At 42.9% G+C, this 19,921-nt stretch overlaps 2 protein-coding genes across 9 annotated transcripts; one reads left to right on the top strand and one right to left on the bottom strand.

Annotated features, from left to right (window-relative positions):
• Positions 1-469: 469 nt before the first annotated feature.
• pfdn4 (prefoldin subunit 4) lies at positions 470-3,407 on the bottom strand. Its single transcript, XM_078796970.1, has 4 exons — positions 3,338-3,407; positions 2,660-2,767; positions 2,348-2,488; positions 470-703 (listed from the first exon to the last, which is right to left on the bottom strand). Exons 1-4 carry the CDS (start codon positions 3,362-3,364, stop codon positions 572-574), a joined length of 408 nt encoding a protein of 135 aa, XP_078653096.1. The 5' UTR covers positions 3,365-3,407; the 3' UTR covers positions 470-571.
• Positions 3,408-5,497: 2,090 nt separating this feature from the next.
• Positions 5,498-19,397, top strand: bcas1 (brain enriched myelin associated protein 1). 8 transcript variants are annotated; one of them, XM_058051293.2, is made up of 12 exons: positions 5,653-5,725; positions 5,803-5,887; positions 7,375-7,628; positions 12,803-12,988; positions 15,027-15,116; positions 15,516-15,551; positions 15,714-15,905; positions 16,198-16,263; positions 17,462-17,509; positions 18,046-18,168; positions 18,859-19,089; positions 19,289-19,397. In XM_058051293.2, exons 1-12 carry the CDS (start codon positions 5,687-5,689, stop codon positions 19,367-19,369), a joined length of 1,431 nt encoding a protein of 476 aa, XP_057907276.2. In that variant the 5' UTR covers positions 5,653-5,686; the 3' UTR covers positions 19,370-19,397. The 8 variants fall into 8 exon arrangements, with proteins under 8 accessions (XP_078653090.1, XP_078653091.1, XP_078653092.1 ...); XM_058051294.2 differs by having other exon boundaries at positions 5,654-5,725; positions 15,063-15,116; XM_078796967.1 differs by lacking the exon at positions 17,462-17,509 and having other exon boundaries at positions 5,654-5,725.
• The last annotated feature ends 524 nt before the right edge of the window (positions 19,398-19,921 follow it).

The raw sequence follows: 19,921 nt of genomic DNA on the forward strand, positions 1-19,921 counted from the left end.
TCCCAAGTCAAAATATGATAAGTCATAATTAGAGGAAAGTTAGTTGGAAAAATTAAAACAGCATTACTTTATGAGAATCAAGTCCAAAACTTATTCTGGTGCTAAAATGTCGCAATTTTACGATCAACAAAATGGTATGAGGTCAAATATTTTATGAGCATAGAGTTGAAATATTAGGTTGGGGTGAAGGTTATATAGGAATAGGAATAAAGTCATAATAAAGAAGAACATTTGGATCATTTCTAAATAATTACTAATCATAATCCTTTCATTTTCCAGTAGTGGGCCCAGGTGGAAACCGTTTCAGCATGTCCCAGCATGTAGTTCATCACCAGCAGGGGGCGCCTCATTAAAAAGCCACTGACAGGCCTCTGTCCAGGGTCCTGGTCCCGGTGCTGCTGGTCCTCCTCCGCTAGTGAAGATGAATGATCATTTGGGACACAAACACAACAAAGAGGCGTAAATGAAATACATTTGTGTGTTTATTTCTTTTGAGGGAACATGGAGTAGAAATCCGCTTGGTCAAATATTCCGTCCTTGTCGGGCTTCCTGGACAGATCTCAAGCCCGCCTCAGCTTTCGTCCGCCTCCAAGTTGATGTTGTTACCGAACTTGGCGTAAAGCTGCACCTTCAGGTCCGACAGCAGCTGCTGGATGGCCGACACGCGCTCCTCCAGACCTTTGACCTCCTGCTCCAAGGCTTCCTGCTCACACAGCACCGGCGCAGGGGGGGGTTACTCTTTGGCTTTGTTCGCTACACGCTACTTCCTGCTTCACGGAGGGCGCTGGCGAAGACGGAGGATTCCAAACTCCTCTTGCCGCAACTTTATCCAGACTCTCACCATCATGTCACGTCTTCTCCCTTGGTCCGTGCGCCGCCCTCTACAGGGCTTGGCAAACGTCTTGTTGCGCACCAAAGCATCAGAACATAGAGTCGGGGTGTCTTGGTGAGAAGAATGAACACTGTAGGACTCCATCCGTAGGTCTCATCATCTCGCAGCACTCAGGCATCTGGCCAAGGTGCTCCAGCATTGGCCGGCCCGGACACCAGCACGTTTGGGCTTAGATGGAGAAGATGCTTGGGAGATGGAACCAAACAATCTTCATGAAGTCGGAGTGGTGCTGGACTGCTTTCTTACCGTTCCAGATGATTGGATCCAGTACTCATTGGATTGGTTGCCGACATGTACGGATGGAGTCCTCCAAGCTCAGGGAGTCAGACACCACATTCATTCTTCTCACCAGAGGAAAATATCATTTCTACTCTAAATGATTTGGTAGGCAGCAAGAGGCATGTCCAAGCCGTCTTAATGCAATCATACAATCAATGAAGGATCCCGGACTTAGTTTGCCAAAATCTAGAGAAGATATTTAGGATTTCTTCACCTGAAATAAGTGACCATACTTTTGTCAAGCACTGTATAAACGTTTCCGTATGTGCTCACTGCGGCATCAAACAGCAAATCCATCTTATGAAAGTACAAGAACGACATATAATGTGGCCCATATCATTGCCTATTACTGAATATAGGGTTGTTGGTGCTACACTGTGGACTACCCTGAGCCCAAAATATGCAGAAGTAAGCAACTTCCACACATTCTTTGGTTCAAAATGAAGCATTTTCCAGCATAAAATGGCAACATGAAGACATGAAAAACATTGTGAGGATATGTAGTACTGTACACTGGTCACTAGGTGTCAGTAGTGTTACATTCATGAGACAATAGCCACCAAAGAAAATCTCACAATTCTAACTGAATTTATGTCTTATTGTCGTATTTTATTACATCTACTACTCGGGAAATACTAGTGTTTTAATTCAGTCTTACATATGTCGTATTTTCTCTTATTATGTCAACTATATTGTGTAATATGAGTCTTTTATTTGTACTATATTAGCCATTGGGCGAGTTCATGTGAATATAGGGGTGCTATTTCATGTCTAGGGGACTCTAATAATATTCAAAAACATATCCAGAATGTGTTAAACAGGTGTTCTATGCTCTAACTGTCAAAATATTCCTTTTATAAAATAAGGAATCCTCCTTGGCAAAAATGGCCAATTAATAGCAATACACAAGAGATTACTAACAATTACTGATGAAATCCAACACTTACAAATATATAAAACAGGAATATTCCATAACAGTAAAAGATACGTCATTTCATGCCTTTTTCCCCCAAATCCCAGCCTTGCTATGAAAAGTACATGACTGCAGTGGCACCATGTCGTGTGTCAGGAGGTAGCGAATGGAGTCAACACATTTAGGGAATAGCTGAATGCCATGGCTAAACATTTTGCACAAAATATGACTTTAGTCATATAGTGGCGGGGCCATCAGCCTACCTTGGCAGCCTCCAGCATCTCTTGCGTCTCCTCCTGCGGGTGGCTGATGAAGACATCGCCGATCTGATATGGGATCAGTAGCGTGTCGTCGTCAAACATCATCAGGTCGTCGCTGGCGTCCTGCAGGTTCTGCAGCGACTTCTGCCAAAAGTTGGGAAAAAAGAGCAAGGTTGATGCTAATAAGCTTGTTCACCTGCTGAAATAACGACAACAAAAGTGAGTCTCAATCTACGCGGTCGACTGCTGAAGACTTGATTTCGGCGGAATGACGTCAGAAAGGCCATGCACCTTCTGCACCGTGACAGCATTTACCTTCTTGGATTCTATCTCATTTTTCAGCTCCGTCATGCGATTGGTGTTCCTGGCAAACTTGTTGATCTTCTGCTGGTCCTCGAAAGTCACGTTCACATCTTCTACCCCCTGCAAGTCCACAAATAAAAACGCTGAAATAAGATGAAGCTCTGGCAATGCAACAAAGCAGCGCTTCGCATTGTTTGGACGGTTACTTAAAGACGATGCGCTGCACAGGAGACATTAACTTTATTTTAAAGAACAGCCATCAGCACAAGCTGGTCATTTGCCCCCCAAAACAAGTCAGAAGGAGATTAAAGCAAAACGACGTAAACATGAGAATTCTCTATTTTTGTGCATTAAATGTTACGGGGTGGCAAAAAAGTGCCTCATCAATGCGGAACACACACATGAGAGGGACGGTTTAATAAACAACATCGTAATAAGACCGAATGATCAATTCAAATCTCCAAACGGAGCAAAAACGACCAAATGATGGCTAATATGAGTTAGCATTAGTAGCACTTAGCTAGCTAACGCTGACAGACACGAGGGTGTGTCGGCGATTTAAAATATAGCACAAATCTCATCCCCGCCCAAAGTCAAGTTTATAAAGAATATCAATGAGTATATTCACATGCTGACTGTTAGGACTGCCGAACTTTAAACAGAACAATTGATTTGTTTAAATGTACTCACGACAGGTCCCTTCATGGTGGCGGCCATCTTTACTCCCTCGCGAGCGACACAGCGGCGATCACAGCGCCTCCTAGCGGCGTGGTGGACAAGCGATATTTATTATGTCTTTATGCTTTACTACAAATACTTAAGTCCAGACGTCATTTTTAAATTAAAAATGACTTGTAATGCAGTACAACCGTTTCAGGTGTATTTTGGGGTGAAAGTGAACATGTGTGAAGATGTCCGAGGTGTCAAACCGAGCGACTGCTCTGTCAATATTTCTCCAGTACAAACAGTACTGCGCCCAATGCGCAAATATTTACCAAAAACATCTGGGAAGCATAAATCCACGCTGCATTGTGCGGACCAACAACCACGCACTATCCCCACGGAACTGCTTGTGGCCCATGAACTGACTAAAAGTAGCCCTTTGTCACCGTTGCGGCGGCCAGAAAAGCGCTAAACTGCGGCATGACAGCGCCAGCAGCGGGGAATCCGTCGCCCACCGCAGGCCACAATGGCGGCATTGTGCCCGAGCATTCCATCGCGATGCTGCTCGTTCGGTTTAAGATACAAACCTTTTATCTTCTCGGAAGAACAAAACAGACGCCGAGGAACTTTTGTCCTCCAACTCCTGGAATCACCACACGTTGCCATAGCAACGAGGATAAGAGCCGGAAAGGAGCTGATTGCATCATGTATTGATCCATGATGTCATCACTCGGACCTCTTGTTTCTTATGATGAGCACTGATCACAAAGACAGCCAGCAAACACATTTTCCCTTGGGGGGGGGGGGGCTTATTCATCATTGTGTTATAAGTTATATTAACATGGGGATAAAGTCCAAATATTATGGGAGGAAAGTCATAATTATGAAAAGAAAATTGTCAAGAAGAAAGTTGGAATATTTGAAACGTTATCGAAAAATGCATCAGCAGAAATACCACTTATATATATATATATATATATATATATAATACCAGAATATATTCTTCCTTTAATATTTCAACTGTATACTACTAAATACGATGATATTTTCCCCCTTATCACATTATTATATTCTAAAGAATTTTCTCAGAAAACTGCAGTTTTTCTCGTGACAATACAACTTTTTTCTCTTATTATTTTGACTTCATTCCCGTAAAACGGCAGCCGTTTTTATTTCCATTTTTTGTGTTTTTTTTAAATTAAATTTTCCAACTATTTTAACTTTCTTCCTGTAAATTGTCTTCAAAACTGCAAGCTAATTTAGTTCATTTATTGTTGTTTTTCTTTTAAAACAAAGTCATTTTTCTTTCATATTTCAAATCTGTGCTACGAAAATGACAAGTTTCTTCTTTTTTCTTATTCCCCTTAATATTTGGACTTTATTCTGATGAACTTCCAGCTATATTGATTCCAACTTTCCACTTTCTTCTTGTAAATGTTATTTTGTTATCCAAACATTATTGCACATAATACTTACTACATAAAACTACGTAATACTACATAAAAAAATAAAAAAAAACACAAGGTATTTTTTCTAGAATATTTCAGCTCTATGCTAATAAAATGACATAATTTTTCCTCATAATATTATGGCTTTTTTCTTGTTAGAATACAGTCTTTTTCTTAATATTTTAATACTTTATTCTCTATTTTGTCTCGTAAATGTTGTTCTCATAATATTAGGACTTTATTCCCATAATATTTGAACTTTATTCTCATATAATACATTTTTTCCAAACCAATTTTTCTAGATATTTTAACAAAAATATTTTTTTCTTTGAATATTTCAACATTATGTTTTTTAATAAATGATGTAATTTTTCCTCATAATAGCACAATGTTGTTCTTGTGAAACTGCTGCATGTTTGCTGGGGTGTTTTTTTACTTTTCATGTGAAATACTTTGACACAATGGCCCCCGAGCTGCACTTTGGACACCTGGGACCCTTTCTGCCTTCATAAAAGCGGAAAAGACTTTCCCGACACAAAAGAGACAAACATCACGTACGTTTGGCGTCATGCTGGCGTCTACGTCGGTCCTGGTTGACGGACGGATGTCAGAAATAGACGGACTTCATTTGCATTCAGGGGATTCCATCACGACGCTTGACATGAAAAAGAGGAAGTAAACAATCAGGCTGAAAGAACAGTGAAGAGGAAGTAGTTTTGTCCTCAGTACTCAACTTGATGAGAGTCACACACACGCAGATTAGCTTGAGCTAATCACGGGATTCTCCTCCTCTTCCACCTGGGAGGAAATCCCACCGGTGACATAAAAAGAGTCCCACCCACGGGCGAGCACACATATAACGCTTGGCAGCAGCCGGGCGCTCCTTCAACGCTTCTCAACGCTTCCGCGACATCTTCAGCTGTCAAGCATGGGCAACGAGCACGCCAAGGCCAAGGTCGAGGTCGAGGTCAAACACAAAGTAGCGTTTTCTTTTCATTGTGTTTCTTTCCGTCCGTGACCTCTGCGCTTCTTCTTGCTTTATAGGATGAAAACACTCAGCCCGCTCAGGAAAATGGAGGAGTCGGCGGCCTGACGGTCGACATTGCCTCCAACGGATTGGACATCGATGGTAAGTTGATGGGATTGGTTTCACATTTTCACATTTCGTTTCCGCTTTTGAACATTGTTAGAGCCCTCTAGACACCAAATAACAGCCCTATAGTCACTTTTACACTCCTTTTACCCAATATAGTAGACATTGTAAGAGAAATAAGACATATAAGATATAGAAAGCATGTTTTAAACCATCTAAATACCCTTTATATAAGACATGGAAAACCTGTTTACCACCTACTAAACATGTTTTTAACATTGTTAGAGCCCTCTAGACACCAAATAACAGCCCTATAGTCACTTTTACACTCCTATTAGCCAATATAGTAGACCTCGTAAGAGAATAAAAGACATATAAGACATGGAAAACCTGTTTACCACCTACTAAACATGTTTTTAACATTGTTAGAGCCCTCTAGACACCAAATAACAGCCCTATAGTCACTTTTACACTCCTTTTACCCAATATAGTAGACATTGTAAGAGAAATAAGACATACAAGATATACAAAGCATGTTTTAAACCATCTAAATACCCTTTATATAAGACATGGAAAACCTGTTTACCACCTACTAAACATGTTTTTAACATTGTTAGAGCCCCGTAGACACCAAATAACAGCCCTATAGTCACTTTTACACTCCTTTTACCCAATATAGTAGACCTCGTAAGAGAATAAAAGACATATAAGACATGGAAAACCTGTTTGTCACCTTCTAAACATGTTAGAGCCCTGTAGACACCAAATAACACCCCCACAGTTCTACTACTTGAAAATAAAATGAAATGAAAATACAGGTGTCATTTTCCAAAAACAGAATCCAAATGTGAGAAAAACAAACAAAAAGTTGTCATTTTTGGAAAATTAGTTTGTACAAAATATGTACAATATTATGGGAACGAGGGCAAAATATTATGGAGATGAAGTCATCATTCCAAGAAAACTTTACAAGCAAAAAGCTGAAACGGTTTTTTTAAAATTTTCCAAAAAGATGGGAAATAAAGAGCTGACATAAAAAGCGTCCATCATTGATTGTCAGACCAAAGCGGCGTTCCCACGTCCACGTGGTTCCCTCCTTGGATCCTTTAATGCTCTGCAAACACCTCCAATGTGAACTTTAGGCGGCGTCCCTGAAACGCACCACCGAGCGTCGGTCACGGTGCAGATGGCGGAGGATGTTGACACACGGGACGTGCAGGTGGTCACATGATCCTCACGCTTGACCGGCCCGTGTTTACTTCGTGGGCGAATATGCTGACAGCTTCTACTGAATATGATATGGTTCATATCAACACATTCTTTGCTTTTTTTTCTCTTTTTAATTTTAATTTAATTTAATTTAATTTAATTTAATTTAATTTAATTTAATTTAATTTAATTTAATTTAATTTAATTTAATTTAATTTAATTTTTAATTTTAATTTTAGAATCCCAACCAGTCGTCTAAAGTCGAACGGATCCACGACGGTCGCTGAGTTTTTTGTCGTTTTTCTCATTTCTAGTTAACAGCGAGACGCCAGTCCAACCCATGGGCAAGGCAGCGGCTGCCAACCCCCCGCAGGAGCCTGACTCAGCGATGGAACCTTCACCCGCTTCTCCTGAAGTTGAGCAGTGGAAAGATAAAGTGAATCTTCTTGACAAACTATTCCCGAAGAAAGCAGAACCGGAAGCGACAGTTGATCCCAAGAACGTTGATGAGGATGAAAGACGGAACGATGGGAAGGATGGAAGTCGTCCGGACGCTCGTATCGAGCCGGTGAGTATTTTTACACGATGCGGCGTTCGTAGAAGTTGTGTTGGAGTTGGGGGTCAGGCGTCAGGTTCATGTCGGGCGAGAGTCCAGGTCCTCGGAATGACCAATAACGGGTTCCTTAGTGGGGACTTTGCAACAATCCAAACCAGGAAAGAACCAGTCCATGAAGGTCCATTTAGAGGACCAGTATGACGGCTTGATGGCACCAAGTCAACAGCAGCTCTACTTCTCCTTAGACTTTTCCATGGTGGTCCTTCACCTTGTTTTGGTCCCAGGAGCAAAGAGCAAAGTCGTGAATCTAAATGTCAATCTCGATTTCCACGATAAAGGAACCCAATTTGAGCAGAGAAGAAGCCGTCTCCACGTTTGGGTCCAAAGAGGAGTCGGAATGTCGGCATGGCAACGCAGGAACATCCACGCAGGAGATTCGGACGCAGACGGGAGATGAAGAGGACGCGATGCTGACTAACGTGTTCGATGCCACAGAAGCAGGCAGACATCTCGGTGACTACGATATCGTCGTCGCAGAAGAAGCGGTGGAGGACAGCTCCCAGGAGGAGGCCAGCTCCCAGGAGGAGGCCAGCTCCCAGGAGGAGGCCAGCTCCCAGGAGGAGGCCAGCTCCCAGGAGGAGGCCAGCTCCCAGGAGCAGGACAGCTCCCAGGAGCAGGACAGCTCCCAGGAGGAGGCGTCGCCGGGCAACCAGGAGGGAATCATCATTGAAGAAATCACAGTGGAGAACATTGTTTATGAGAACATTGTCTTCACCAATGATGGCGATGCCAGGAATCCTGAGGAAACGGATCCAGAATCCATCCCAGAAGTAGCCCAGGAGGTCAAAGTGGAAGATGGAGAAGCCTCCTGTGGATCACCGCTGACTGAAGCTGAGGATGATGTTGTCCTGCGTGACATCAGAGAAGGAAACGTGATCAGAGTGATGGAGACCATCTCAGAAGAGGAGGAACATTCCATCCAGGAGACACCAGAGCCGACGGTCCAGGAGGACATTATCAAGGTCTCAAATGTACTCAAAGAACCTTCAGAGAGACGTGATGCTTGTGAAGATGAACTGTCAACCATTGATGAAGTTCCTGAGGACCATCTGGACGACGCTGGGTCTGAACTTAGCTCCACAAACGACGGTCCTGCAGAAGGAAACAAACCTGCAAAGGAGACGCGAGCGGAAGCGGTCGATGTCCTCTCTGAAAACCCTGACTCTCAGGAACCCAGCACTGATATCCACCTGGAGGTCATCCACTCTGAGGAATCTACACCCGAGGAAACCGAGACAGTCTTGGAAAGTGTTGAAGATCAACCCGTCCCGGAATCATCTTCTGAATCACAGGACAAAATCCCTGCAATCTCCACTGAGGAGGCCATCATTCCTGCTCAAGATGAGGAATCTACAAAGAAAGTCCAAGGAAGTGCGGATAAAGATATTCCTACCATCCAAGTATCAGACGTATCTGAAGATGCTGAAGGTTCTGCAATCCCAGACGACTCACATGTGAAGATCAAAGACGAGATCTTCTGTGAGGAATTTGCACAGAAGAAAGCCGAGACTGTCCTGGAAAACGTTGATGAAGATACACCTGCCCAGGAATCTTCCTCTGAAGGTAAAGCTGTGGTAGATGTCCCATCTTCTGAGTCACGTCACAAAATCCCTCCAATCCCCGCTGAGAAGACCATCATCCCTGCTGAAGGTGAGAAATCTACACAAAAGGAAGTCCAAGGAAGTACGGAAGAAGATACACCGAACCAAGAATCCTCCTTGACAGAAAGATCTGAAGGTCTGGTGGCAGAAGCTGGAGGTTCCAAACACCTCGCTGATGTCCCAGCAGTCCTACAGCCACCCGTGGAAGAGATCTCCATCCCTGCTGAAGATGAGGTCCACCATGAGGATCGTAAACAGGAAGAATCAGAACTCACGATCGGAGGACCAGTTGCAGAAGGATCTGAAGATGCTGAATGTCCCACAACAGTCAACAAAATCCCAGACCACTCAGAGTCCCGCGTGGAGGTCTTCATTCCTCCCAAAGACGAGATCCATTGTGAGGAACCCACACAGAAGCCAACTGAGGCAGTCCTGGAAAGCGTTGCTGAAGATACACCTGCCCAGGAATCATCTTCCGAAGGTGAAGCTGTGATCCATGTCCCTTGTTCGGAATCACGTCACCAAATCCCTGCAATTCCCGCTGAGGACACCATGGTTTCTTCTCAAGGTGAGGAATCTACACCAAAGCAAGTCCAAAGAAGTATGGATGAAGATACACCTAACCAAAGATCTGAAAGTATTGTAGCAGAAGCTGGAAGTTCTCAACAACCGTCTGAGATCCCAACAATCCTATCTCCAACTGCTGAAGATGAGGCCTGCTATGATGAATGTAAGCAGGAAGAAGTGGATCTCACGATCCGAGGATCAGTTGAAGAAGGATCTGAAGATGCCGAATGTCCCACAACAGTCAACGGAATCCCAGACCACTCAGAGTCCCGCATGGAGGTCTTCATTCCTTCCAAAGACGAGATCCGCTGTGAGGAACCGACACAGAAGCCAACTGAGGCAGTCCTGGAAAGCGTTGCTGAAGATACACCTGCCCAGGAATCATCTTCTGTAGGTGAAGCTGTGATCCATGTTCCTTGTTCGGAATCACGTCACAGTTCTGAACAACCGTCTGAGATCCCAACAATCCTATCTCCAACTGCTGAAGATGAGGCCTGCTATGATGGTTGCAAACAGGAAGAAGTGGATCTCACGATCGGGGTATCAGTTCCAGAAGGATCTGAAGATGCCGAATGTTCAGACCACCATGAGGAATCTGCAGTTCCAGAACCTGCTGGAGAAGATTCCACTAGAGGCCAACTTTCTGAATCATGTGAAGCTGAAAATTCCGAAGCCAACCCTGCAACATCGGAAGTCCCTAAAGAGGAGCAGGCGAGTCCTCGTGATGATGAAGGTGCGGCTGCAGTGGAGATAGTTGTTGAAGCTCCATCAGAGACCTCCACACTTGGTGAAATCAAGAACGGCGTGCCAGCAGAACCACCAGGAGAAGAGGATCTGAGTTCTTGCGGTTTAGACCAGGAGGAACCGGTGGAAGAGAATACAGACCATAGCGAAGAGGATGAGGAATATCGATCCAAAACCTTCACGGAGAATCCAGTTCCTGAAGAAGCCAACGACTGCCATAATTGTTTAGCTGCTTCGGAGTGCCTCAGGGTTGTCATCGAGGAGGTCTTTGGAAAAGATCTTCCAGGGGACACCGCTGAAGCTGAACCTAGTTTTGGGCCGTCAAAGGAAGAACCGCCAGAGGTTGACTCGAGCGAGGTGAAGCCGACTGAAGACTCCTCAGACCTGAATCCAGACCATGAGGAGCCCACTGAAGCTTTACTTGCGGGGTTGCGGTCTTCATGTAGGTCGGTCGTGGAAGAATCTTCCTACAGACTCCACGCTTTGGAGGTATCTTCGTCGGGTGGTGAGATTACCATGGTCCTCCAAGTGTCGCCGCTAGAAGATCAGCAGTGAGAAGTGGAAATGGATGCTAAGCTAGTTAGCTGTTAGCTCCTCTTCAACGTTCCAGATGGTATGGTTGTGTTTGTAAATATGGAGTTCATCTTCTCACCGACTGATGCTTCACAATAAAAGTAGAACTTCTTGGAACTTCTTTTGTTTCCCTTTGAATTCTCATCACCATGGAGAACACGATGGGGGGGGGTAGTCCAGGACTGGGGGGGGTACCGGACCACCTAATTCAGGCAGTTTGCTCTCTATGTGGCCGGAGAGAATTGCTGGACTGGTTGGACTGGTTTCCAGTGAAGAAGCAGATTCCATTATGGAGAGAAGTTCTGGACGCATCGACGCCATCGAGGAGATCCGCTTTGGTGGCTGCAGGATCGCAGACGATGTGGTCCCGCTGGCTTCATCTGGTTCCCAGACCAGTGTGAAGCGGCTGAAATGGGAATCAGCACCTCCAAGTCCGAGTCCGTGGTTCCTTCTCGGAAAAGGGTGCAGGACCACGTGGCTGAGACTAAGTCCCTCAACTGTCCTGGGAATCCCGCAGGATCCACCAGGAGGAGCCGGATGAAGTACCCAAGGAGATGGAAGTCCGGGCTTATGAATTATAAAGTCAAAATATTATTGCAATAAAGTCAAAATTACAAGAAAATTTTTTTAAATTTGTATAAAAAAAACACTGAAGTCAAAATATTAAGAGAAAAAAGTCCTAACTTTATTAATTTTAGTAGTTTTTTATGAAGTTGAAATATTAAATAAGAAATTTTTTACAAGGCATAATATTTTGAGAAAATGAGTAATTAGTCATTTAGCAATAAGTCATAATGTTATGAGATTAAGTCATAATCATGAGAATAAATATTGGAATGGAAAATAGAAAAAACAAAACAGCAACAATAGAAAATTCAGCATTAATTTTAGAAGAACAAAAATAATTATTAAGAAAAAAAAATATTACGCTGAAAAGGCTAAGAGGAAAAATAAGATGGATTTAGTGGTATAAAATGAATAAATTGATATTTGAAAGTCAAAATATGACAAACAAACAAAATAAAACTAGATTGGGGAAAATGTTGTGATATTATGAAAACAAAGTCTAAATACTTTTGCATAGTTTAATATTTTATTTTTTAATATTTTAATACATTTCTTTTAATGCAGATTATTTGCAAAGAAAGGTGAAATGTTTTTAAAAAATACAGCAAAAATTGGGGAAAAACCCAAAGTTGATCCTAATAACATCTTGAAATATATCACTGATCTAAAAATATGACTTATTAGATCAAAGTGGCAAAGTCACGTTTGACCTTTTGACCTCTGCTTGAAATGGTCTTCAATGCGTCCAAAAACACGGACTCCATGTTGACTTAGTTCAAGGCCAGCCACGTCGCACCGGGACACGACAAGGGATTGGGATTTGGGATATAATTCCTGCGACGTGACCGTCCGACATAGTTGAATATCAATGAGCGTGGGGGGGGGGGGGGGGGGGGGCGTGCATTGTGATAAAAGAGCCATTGTTGGCAGCAGCAGTAGGCAGAGGCACGGTTGGAATGGTGGCGCTCTCTCAATGCCGTGATTAAGACGCCGGACCGCACGCCGCCGCACTCCCTGCTCTGCCACGGCGTAACCCTCAGACGGCTAACTGTGTCTGTGTGTGATGCCGCTTAGGAGCCCGCTAACTCACAGCCAGAGACACTGACGCAGCCGCCGACCCCGCCGACCCCGCCGACCCCGCCGACCCCGCCGACCCCACCAGTCGCCTGGCAGCAAACTGACGAGGCTGACGGCCCGGCGGCAAGAACCGAGGAGGCTAACCCCCAAGACGCTCCAGTTATGAACTTCTTCCGAAATTTAGTAAGTACACACAACGCGGGATGCTCTGTTTTATTACGAAAAGACCTGCAATTCCACAAGATGGAAGTTGCAATTTTATGGGAAAATCCTGCAGTTTTACAAAAAAAAAGTTAAAGTACGAGGAAAAAAATCTTGCTACAATTCTGCAATAATTTACTGCAGTGTCACATGATGAAAGTCACAATTTTATGAAACTTTTCCAAGAAAAAAGGCAGAATATTAGGGCAAAAAATCTTACTAAAATTCTACAAGAATTTAGTAAGATTAATTTACTTTTTTTGAAAGTCACAATTTTACAAAAAATATGAATATTTTATAAGAAAATCCTGCAATTTTACAAAAAAAAGTTAAAGTACGAGGAAAAAAATCTTGCTACAATTCTGCAATAATTTACTGCAGTGTCACATGATGAAAGTCACAATTTTATGAAACTTTTCCAAGAAAAAAGGCAGAATATTAGGGCAAAAAATCTTACTAAAATTCTACAAGAATTTAGTGCAATTTTACAAGATTTTTTTTGCAAGTTCACGCAATGAAAGTCACAATTTTACAAAAAATATGAAAATATTATAAGAAAATCCTGCAATTTTATAAGAAAATCCTGCAATTTTACAAATAAAAAGTTAAAGTACGAGGAAAAAAATCTTGCTACAATTCTGCAATAATTTACTGCAGTGTCACATGATGAAAGTCACAATTTTATGAAACCTTTCCAAGAAAAAGGGCGGAATATTAGAGAAAAAAAATCTTACTAAAATTCTACAGGAATTTAGTGCAATTTTACAAGATTTTTTTTTTTGCAAGTTCACACAATAAAAGTCACAATTTTACAAAAAATATGAATATTTTATAAGAAAATCCTGCAATTTTACAAATAAAAAGTTAAAGTACAAGGAAAAAAAATCTTGCTACAATTCTGCAATAATTTACTGCAGTGTCACATGATGAAAGTCACAATTTTATGAAACTTTTCCAAGAAAAACGGTGGAATATTAGAGCAAAAAAAATCTTACTAAAATTCTACAGGAATTTAGTGCAATTTCACAAGATTTTTTTTGCAAGTTCACACAATGAAAGTCACAATTTTACAAAAAATATGAACATTTTATAAGAAAATCCTACAATTTTATGAGAAAATGCTGCACTTTTACATAAAAAGTCTGAAAATCAGGGGGGAAAAAAATCTTAGCACAATTCTACAAGAATTTGTTGCAACTTTCCACGGTGAAAGTGGTGGTTTTATGAGAAAGATAAATGTGGGAATATCAGGGGAAAGAAATCCTCCCACATATTAGAAGAATTTATTGCAACTTTAAAAGATGAAAGTGGCAAATTGATGCTGCAATTTGACAGGACAAAAGTTGGAATATTCGGGAAAAATGTTGCTACTTTTATACATGAGACACTGACGGAAGCAAACGCGCTAGCAACGGAGACTAACCCCGAAGACAGTCCATTTATGGACTTGGCCAAAAATGGCGTACGTCCACAACACGGGGACGCTTTGTGTTGCTTCTTTTGTCGCCTTGCTGAAGGGCGTCTCGGACAAAGCTCATCATTCTCGCCCGAGCTATTCGTTAGCCTAAATGACCCGAAGGAGCGGAGCACGGAAGGTATCGGTGACAAACGACAACAGGCGGCCATTGTGTCTCCTTGCGTTTGAAAGAGTCCCGGCACCCTGACGCCGCGCCGCTCCAGCCTTGAGACGCGCGGGCGTGCGGCCACCCATTGTTGGGGGCCCGTGCGCCCTCACAGGGGAGGCCTGTGCGCCTGGAAGCGGAGACTGGCGAGGACAGAGCGAGGGCAGGCCTACGCCATCGCCGCGGCACAATGGCCGCCAGTCTGCCGGCGCTCGGCGGGCCGTGGGCACGCCGTCGGTTATTCTAAAGGCCTGTGTCCGCGCTCATGAAAGACCTCCTTGATTGCCCTCCGTCCGCCTTTTGCATATTCAGCATCTCAAATAACTTAGCCGCGTTTACCACGCCTGACTTCGGCATCTTGGTATTCCCATTTTGTGTTTTTTCTTCTTTCACGGCAGAACTTAACGGTGACTGTCCCTTCCCTTGTTCGGCAGATGACGCCCACTAGAACGTCCAAAAAGGAAACTGCCGACGTTCCGAAGGATCAGGTGAACATGATGAATGGTCTACTTGCTTCCTTGCTTGCTTGGCAATCTAATTAAAAATTCCCATCAAATCCCAATTTATTTGACAAGACAAATGTCGGAATATTACCAACATTTGAAATGACAAAAGTCATAGTTCGGACTTTTATGAGAAAATGCTGCCCATTTGACAAGAAACAGTTATTTTGTGACTAAATCGCTAATTTTTTTTTTACAAGAAAAAGTTAGAATATTACAAAAAAAAGATACATAAACTTGACTTTTTTGTTGCATTTTATCCATTTTGTCACATATTTCTATATATGACAAATATATATATTTCTATATATTTGTATAAACAGTAGATATGGACGACTTTGTACGAACGCTTTAATGACTGCTGCCTCTCTTATTGGCAAACAGCGGCAGAAGGAGAACCAGCCGGCACCAAGCACCACCGTGAGCGTCTTTCCTTTAAAGTACATGTTGGTTTGGCATAAGTACTCGCTGCTACTATGTACTACGTACTACGTACTACTAAGGAAACAAAATGCTTCTTTTATTTCTTTGCACCTGGCTGGCTCGCCACGCACACACGGCAACTCTCTCTCTTCCCGTAAGGTCGCCCAAGTGTCGGAAGCTCCCGCGGCCGCCAAGGGAATGTTGATCCCGCCACCGCCTCCTCCCGAGCCTCCCAAAGTGGAGGTGAAAGTGGAGCTGAGTAGCAAAAGCGCCAAAGAAAAGCCCAAAACCGCTACGGCAAAAGACGGGAAGTCAAGCAAAGACGTTCTGGGCAAGTTCTTCCGTCCAAAGGTAACCATAGTACTCATTATTACTACATTGATCATACTCATGTGTATTTCAAATGAGGGGGAAGTACTACTTTGACATCTTCCGTACTCAGTTCTCACTTCATCATCCATCTACGCTCAATCAGCTGACTTCGCCCACATCAGAAAGCTTTTGTCCACTAAAAGACTTCTTTCATATGCAGTTATACTGCCAACTGCTGGCCTGCCATGCGTACTACTACTACTACTACTACTACTACTACTACTACTATGTCACTTTGATTTTTAACTCTCATTATTATCAACTACTGCAGACTAACAAGGAGGCCCCATTGACCATTGACCCAGACCCCCAAGTAGAGACACCTGACCAAATACAGGTAAACAAATACAGGCTCCATTATTTGTCATATATTCATATGTCATATCATTATTATATACATTATTCTGTCCACAGTCGTAGAAGTGGAAAGCTAGGATTTCAACCAAAGACACAACTTTTAGAAGAAGATGCTGACATCTTGTGGGGAAAATTGAAATTTTACAAGAATAAAAGTTGGAATATTACAGAAAATATTGCAATTTTACAAGATAGAAGTCACAGTTTTGTGAGAAAATACTGCAATTTTACAGTTAAAAACAATAGGAAAAAAAAATTAAGAATTTCTTGAGATTTTATATACTGAATGAAACTCGCATTTTCTTGACAAAATGCTGAAATTTTACAAGAAAAAACTTAGAATATTACCAAAAAAATCTACAATTTTACAGGAATTTATTGCAATTTTACAAGATGAAAGTTGCCATTTTGTGGGAAAATGCCGCACTTTTACAAAACAAAAGTCAAAATATTCGGAAAAAAATTGACAAGAAAGAAGAAAGAATTGATTGCAATTTTATGACATAAAAGTTGCCATTTTATTAGAAAACTCTGCAATTTTACAAGAAAAAGTCGGAATATTACAAAGAAAAATGACTAGAATTCTACAAGAATTCATTTTAATTTTACAAGATGAAAGTTGTAATCTTACGAGAAAATGCTGCAATTTTACTAAACAAATCAGAATATTAGGAAAAAAAATTCTATTGCAATTTTACAAGGTGAAAGTCATACTTTTTTGATAAAATGTTGCAATTTCACAACAAAAAAAGTATGAATATTACAAATAAGTCTTGCTGCCGTTTTTCTAAATAGAAGTCCTAATTTTGTGACAAAATTCTTATTGTCATTTTACAAGATGAGAATATGCAAGTAAAAAAAATTTGCAATTTTGTAAGACGAAAGTCCTAATGTTTTGAGAATTATAGCCAAAAAATAGAATATTGAATATGAAATACCAAAAAATGGGAAGATTAGAAAAAAGGCTTCTTCGAATGCTAGAAGAATTGATTTGAGTTTGTCAGACATATTTATATATATATATTTAATTTATTTTAATTTTATATCTATATTTCCATATCCGGTTCCCGTGCCAACCGCTGCCCTGCTTTGCCTCCTAAGAACATTTGCCGTGTTCTTTGTTCCTGTCCTGCTTTTTTATGTCTCCCCTTTGTAACTCCTGCTTCAATGTGCTGCAGACTAACAAGGACACCCCCCTGCCGGCCCCCCAAGTGGAGATAACGAAGGTAAAGAAGGGCAGGCGTCCGACTCCATCAGAGTCTATGTCAGCTTCCCAGCATGTCTTGACAAACTACAAGAGCGAGAGGTGGGCGGGCCTTTGAGGGGAGATGATTGGTGCCCCTAATTATGACATCATATGACCGTTTTATGAGCTCATTCATAACGGGGCACCCTCACTGACACGTACAGCGTCTAGACACGTGCCGCACGCACCCCCTAAATAACCGTGACGGGCGTCACCAGCATTTGTAGAAGCCCGGGTAAAAACCCTCGGGGGAGGTTTCCGTCCTTCCAAAATGCTGTGCTCCGTTTTTGGGGGGGAAATTTGGTTTGGGGGAAAAGTCTAAATATTATGGGAATAAAGCCAGAATTTGAAATTGAAATCGTTGACTGACCTGCCGTAGTGCCTTTTGCCTTGAAACGATTGGGGGACCCCCGTGTGGGAGGTTGGGGGCTTCTCTGTCATTCTTTCTGGGACCTTCCCCTTCTTTACCCGTCTGTGACTCCCCGATGTCCACCCCCCCCCCCCTCTCCCCCAAAGAAGGCCGACCCGTCCAAGGCGGCCACTCTGGAGGCCACGGCTAAGCCGGAAGCGGAAGCGGGCGTTCCCCAGGAGAAGAAGACGCCAGCGAAGTCCACCTTCTTCTCCTTCTTCAAGCCCAAAGTAAGAAGCAGCCCCAATCCAAGGCCAAGCTAACCTAAAGCACCGCTTTATGGAAACAAGGTGTGCGGCCCGGGGGCCATTTGCGGCCCGGGGGCCATTTGCGGCCCGCCCCTCCTGTTTTATGGGCCTGCAACACATTCTAAAAATATACCAACTAAAACAACAACAGCAGCAAAAATGGAAATAATCATCAGTCATTTAAAGAATCATTTTCTTCTTTCACATATTACAACTTTTTTAGAAATATTTCAACACGATATGTTGCTATAATTACAATATCGCTAGCTTAAGCTTGGAAAATTGCTACTTTTTTCTTAGGAGATTTTCACTTTATTCTCACAACAGTTTTTTTTTTTCATTTTTTCCCATTTTGCTGGCCCCCCACTATTCCAACTTCCGTCTTTTTTTTCTGATCATTTGGACTTCAAATATTCGAACTTTTTCTTTGTATTTTATTCTTGTAAAATTAAATTCTTATTGTTGTTTTTTCAAGATTGTTTGTTCAAAAAAAGTAAAAAAAAAAAAGTGCAGCCCTTTGAACACCCGTGGTGTCAGGGGACTTGCACTGATCCCTCGTGCTACGTCTTCTTATTCTCTCACACACGGACGTGTTGTTCAGGTCGCTTTGCGTACGCGCAGACCCAAGTATCTCAAGTACATACGTGCCTTTTCCGTCTCCGCCCCTTCCAGGCAGGTGACCCCAAGAAGGCCAGCCCCGCCCCTGCCACAGCAGCTCCGCCCACAGCAAAGGCCAAAGAGGAACCCAAGGCCCCCGCCAAGTCGCCAGAGGCGGTGCCGGACAACAAGGCGGCGGCGGTGGCGGTGGCGACGGCGGCGGCCTCCAAAGCCGGCGACGGCGGTGCCAACGCGGCCCGCAAGACGGAGAAGCGGAACTCCATCCAGCTGTTCTTGAAACACCTGGTAACAAACAGCCACGCTCTTATTGTGAAGGGCCCCGCACTTCGCTAAATGCTGTCTCCACTAGATGGCAGCACCACATACTGTATTTATTATACCTTATTGGCCACGGTATTCCAAAAAGCAAATTGTAATATTAATTAATATTAATATTATATAAATATTAATAAATATTGTGCTAACCTGTGATGCTCCTCTTCAGGGCCAGAAGCGCCACTCGACAGACGCCGGGGTCCAGACCGAGCCGGTCATCGTGGCTGCGGCGGCCGAGAAGTCCAAATGAGGCGAGAAGGAGGAGGAGGGAGAGAAGGAGGGGGAGGAGCTATCCCGTGGGCAGGGGCCATAACAAAGGTTGTCCGGAGGCGGGACTTAGGTGGACGAGGAAGATGCAGGTTGAGTGGGAGGAGTTTGACGTACTAATGAACAAGCTTTTATGGCGCTTAGCTTGACTGTGGGGGGGGGGGGGGGGGGGGTGGCGGTGCCTTCAAGATGCTCGTGTATGTTGCATTTATGTTTATGTTGCAGAGAAATCACAATCTGCTCTGCTGGGAAGCTTCAATAACAAATCCATGGGAGTCTAACGTGCCGTGTCAGCGTATTTCCTGTCCGTGTGTGTGTGCGTGTGCGTGTGTGCGTGTGTGTGCGTGTTGTCCTGTGGCGTATTTTTCTTTTAATGCAATTAATAGCATGGTATTTATGGACTGTACTGTATGTACCATAACCGTACTGAAGACAATAAACAGGCCCCGCCTCATTGTGGACTCTTCACTCATTGGGCCACGGGTTGATCACCGTCACTAATTTTGCGGCAAATTGTCGGCGCTAAAATGGATAT

The sequence above is a fragment of the Doryrhamphus excisus genome, linkage group LG15 (genome assembly GCF_037039965.1).
Source record: "Doryrhamphus excisus strain RoL-2023G ecotype Guam linkage group LG15, RoL_Dexc_Guam_v1.1, whole genome shotgun sequence".
NCBI classification, from domain to species: domain Eukaryota; kingdom Metazoa; phylum Chordata; class Actinopteri; order Syngnathiformes; family Syngnathidae; genus Doryrhamphus; species Doryrhamphus excisus.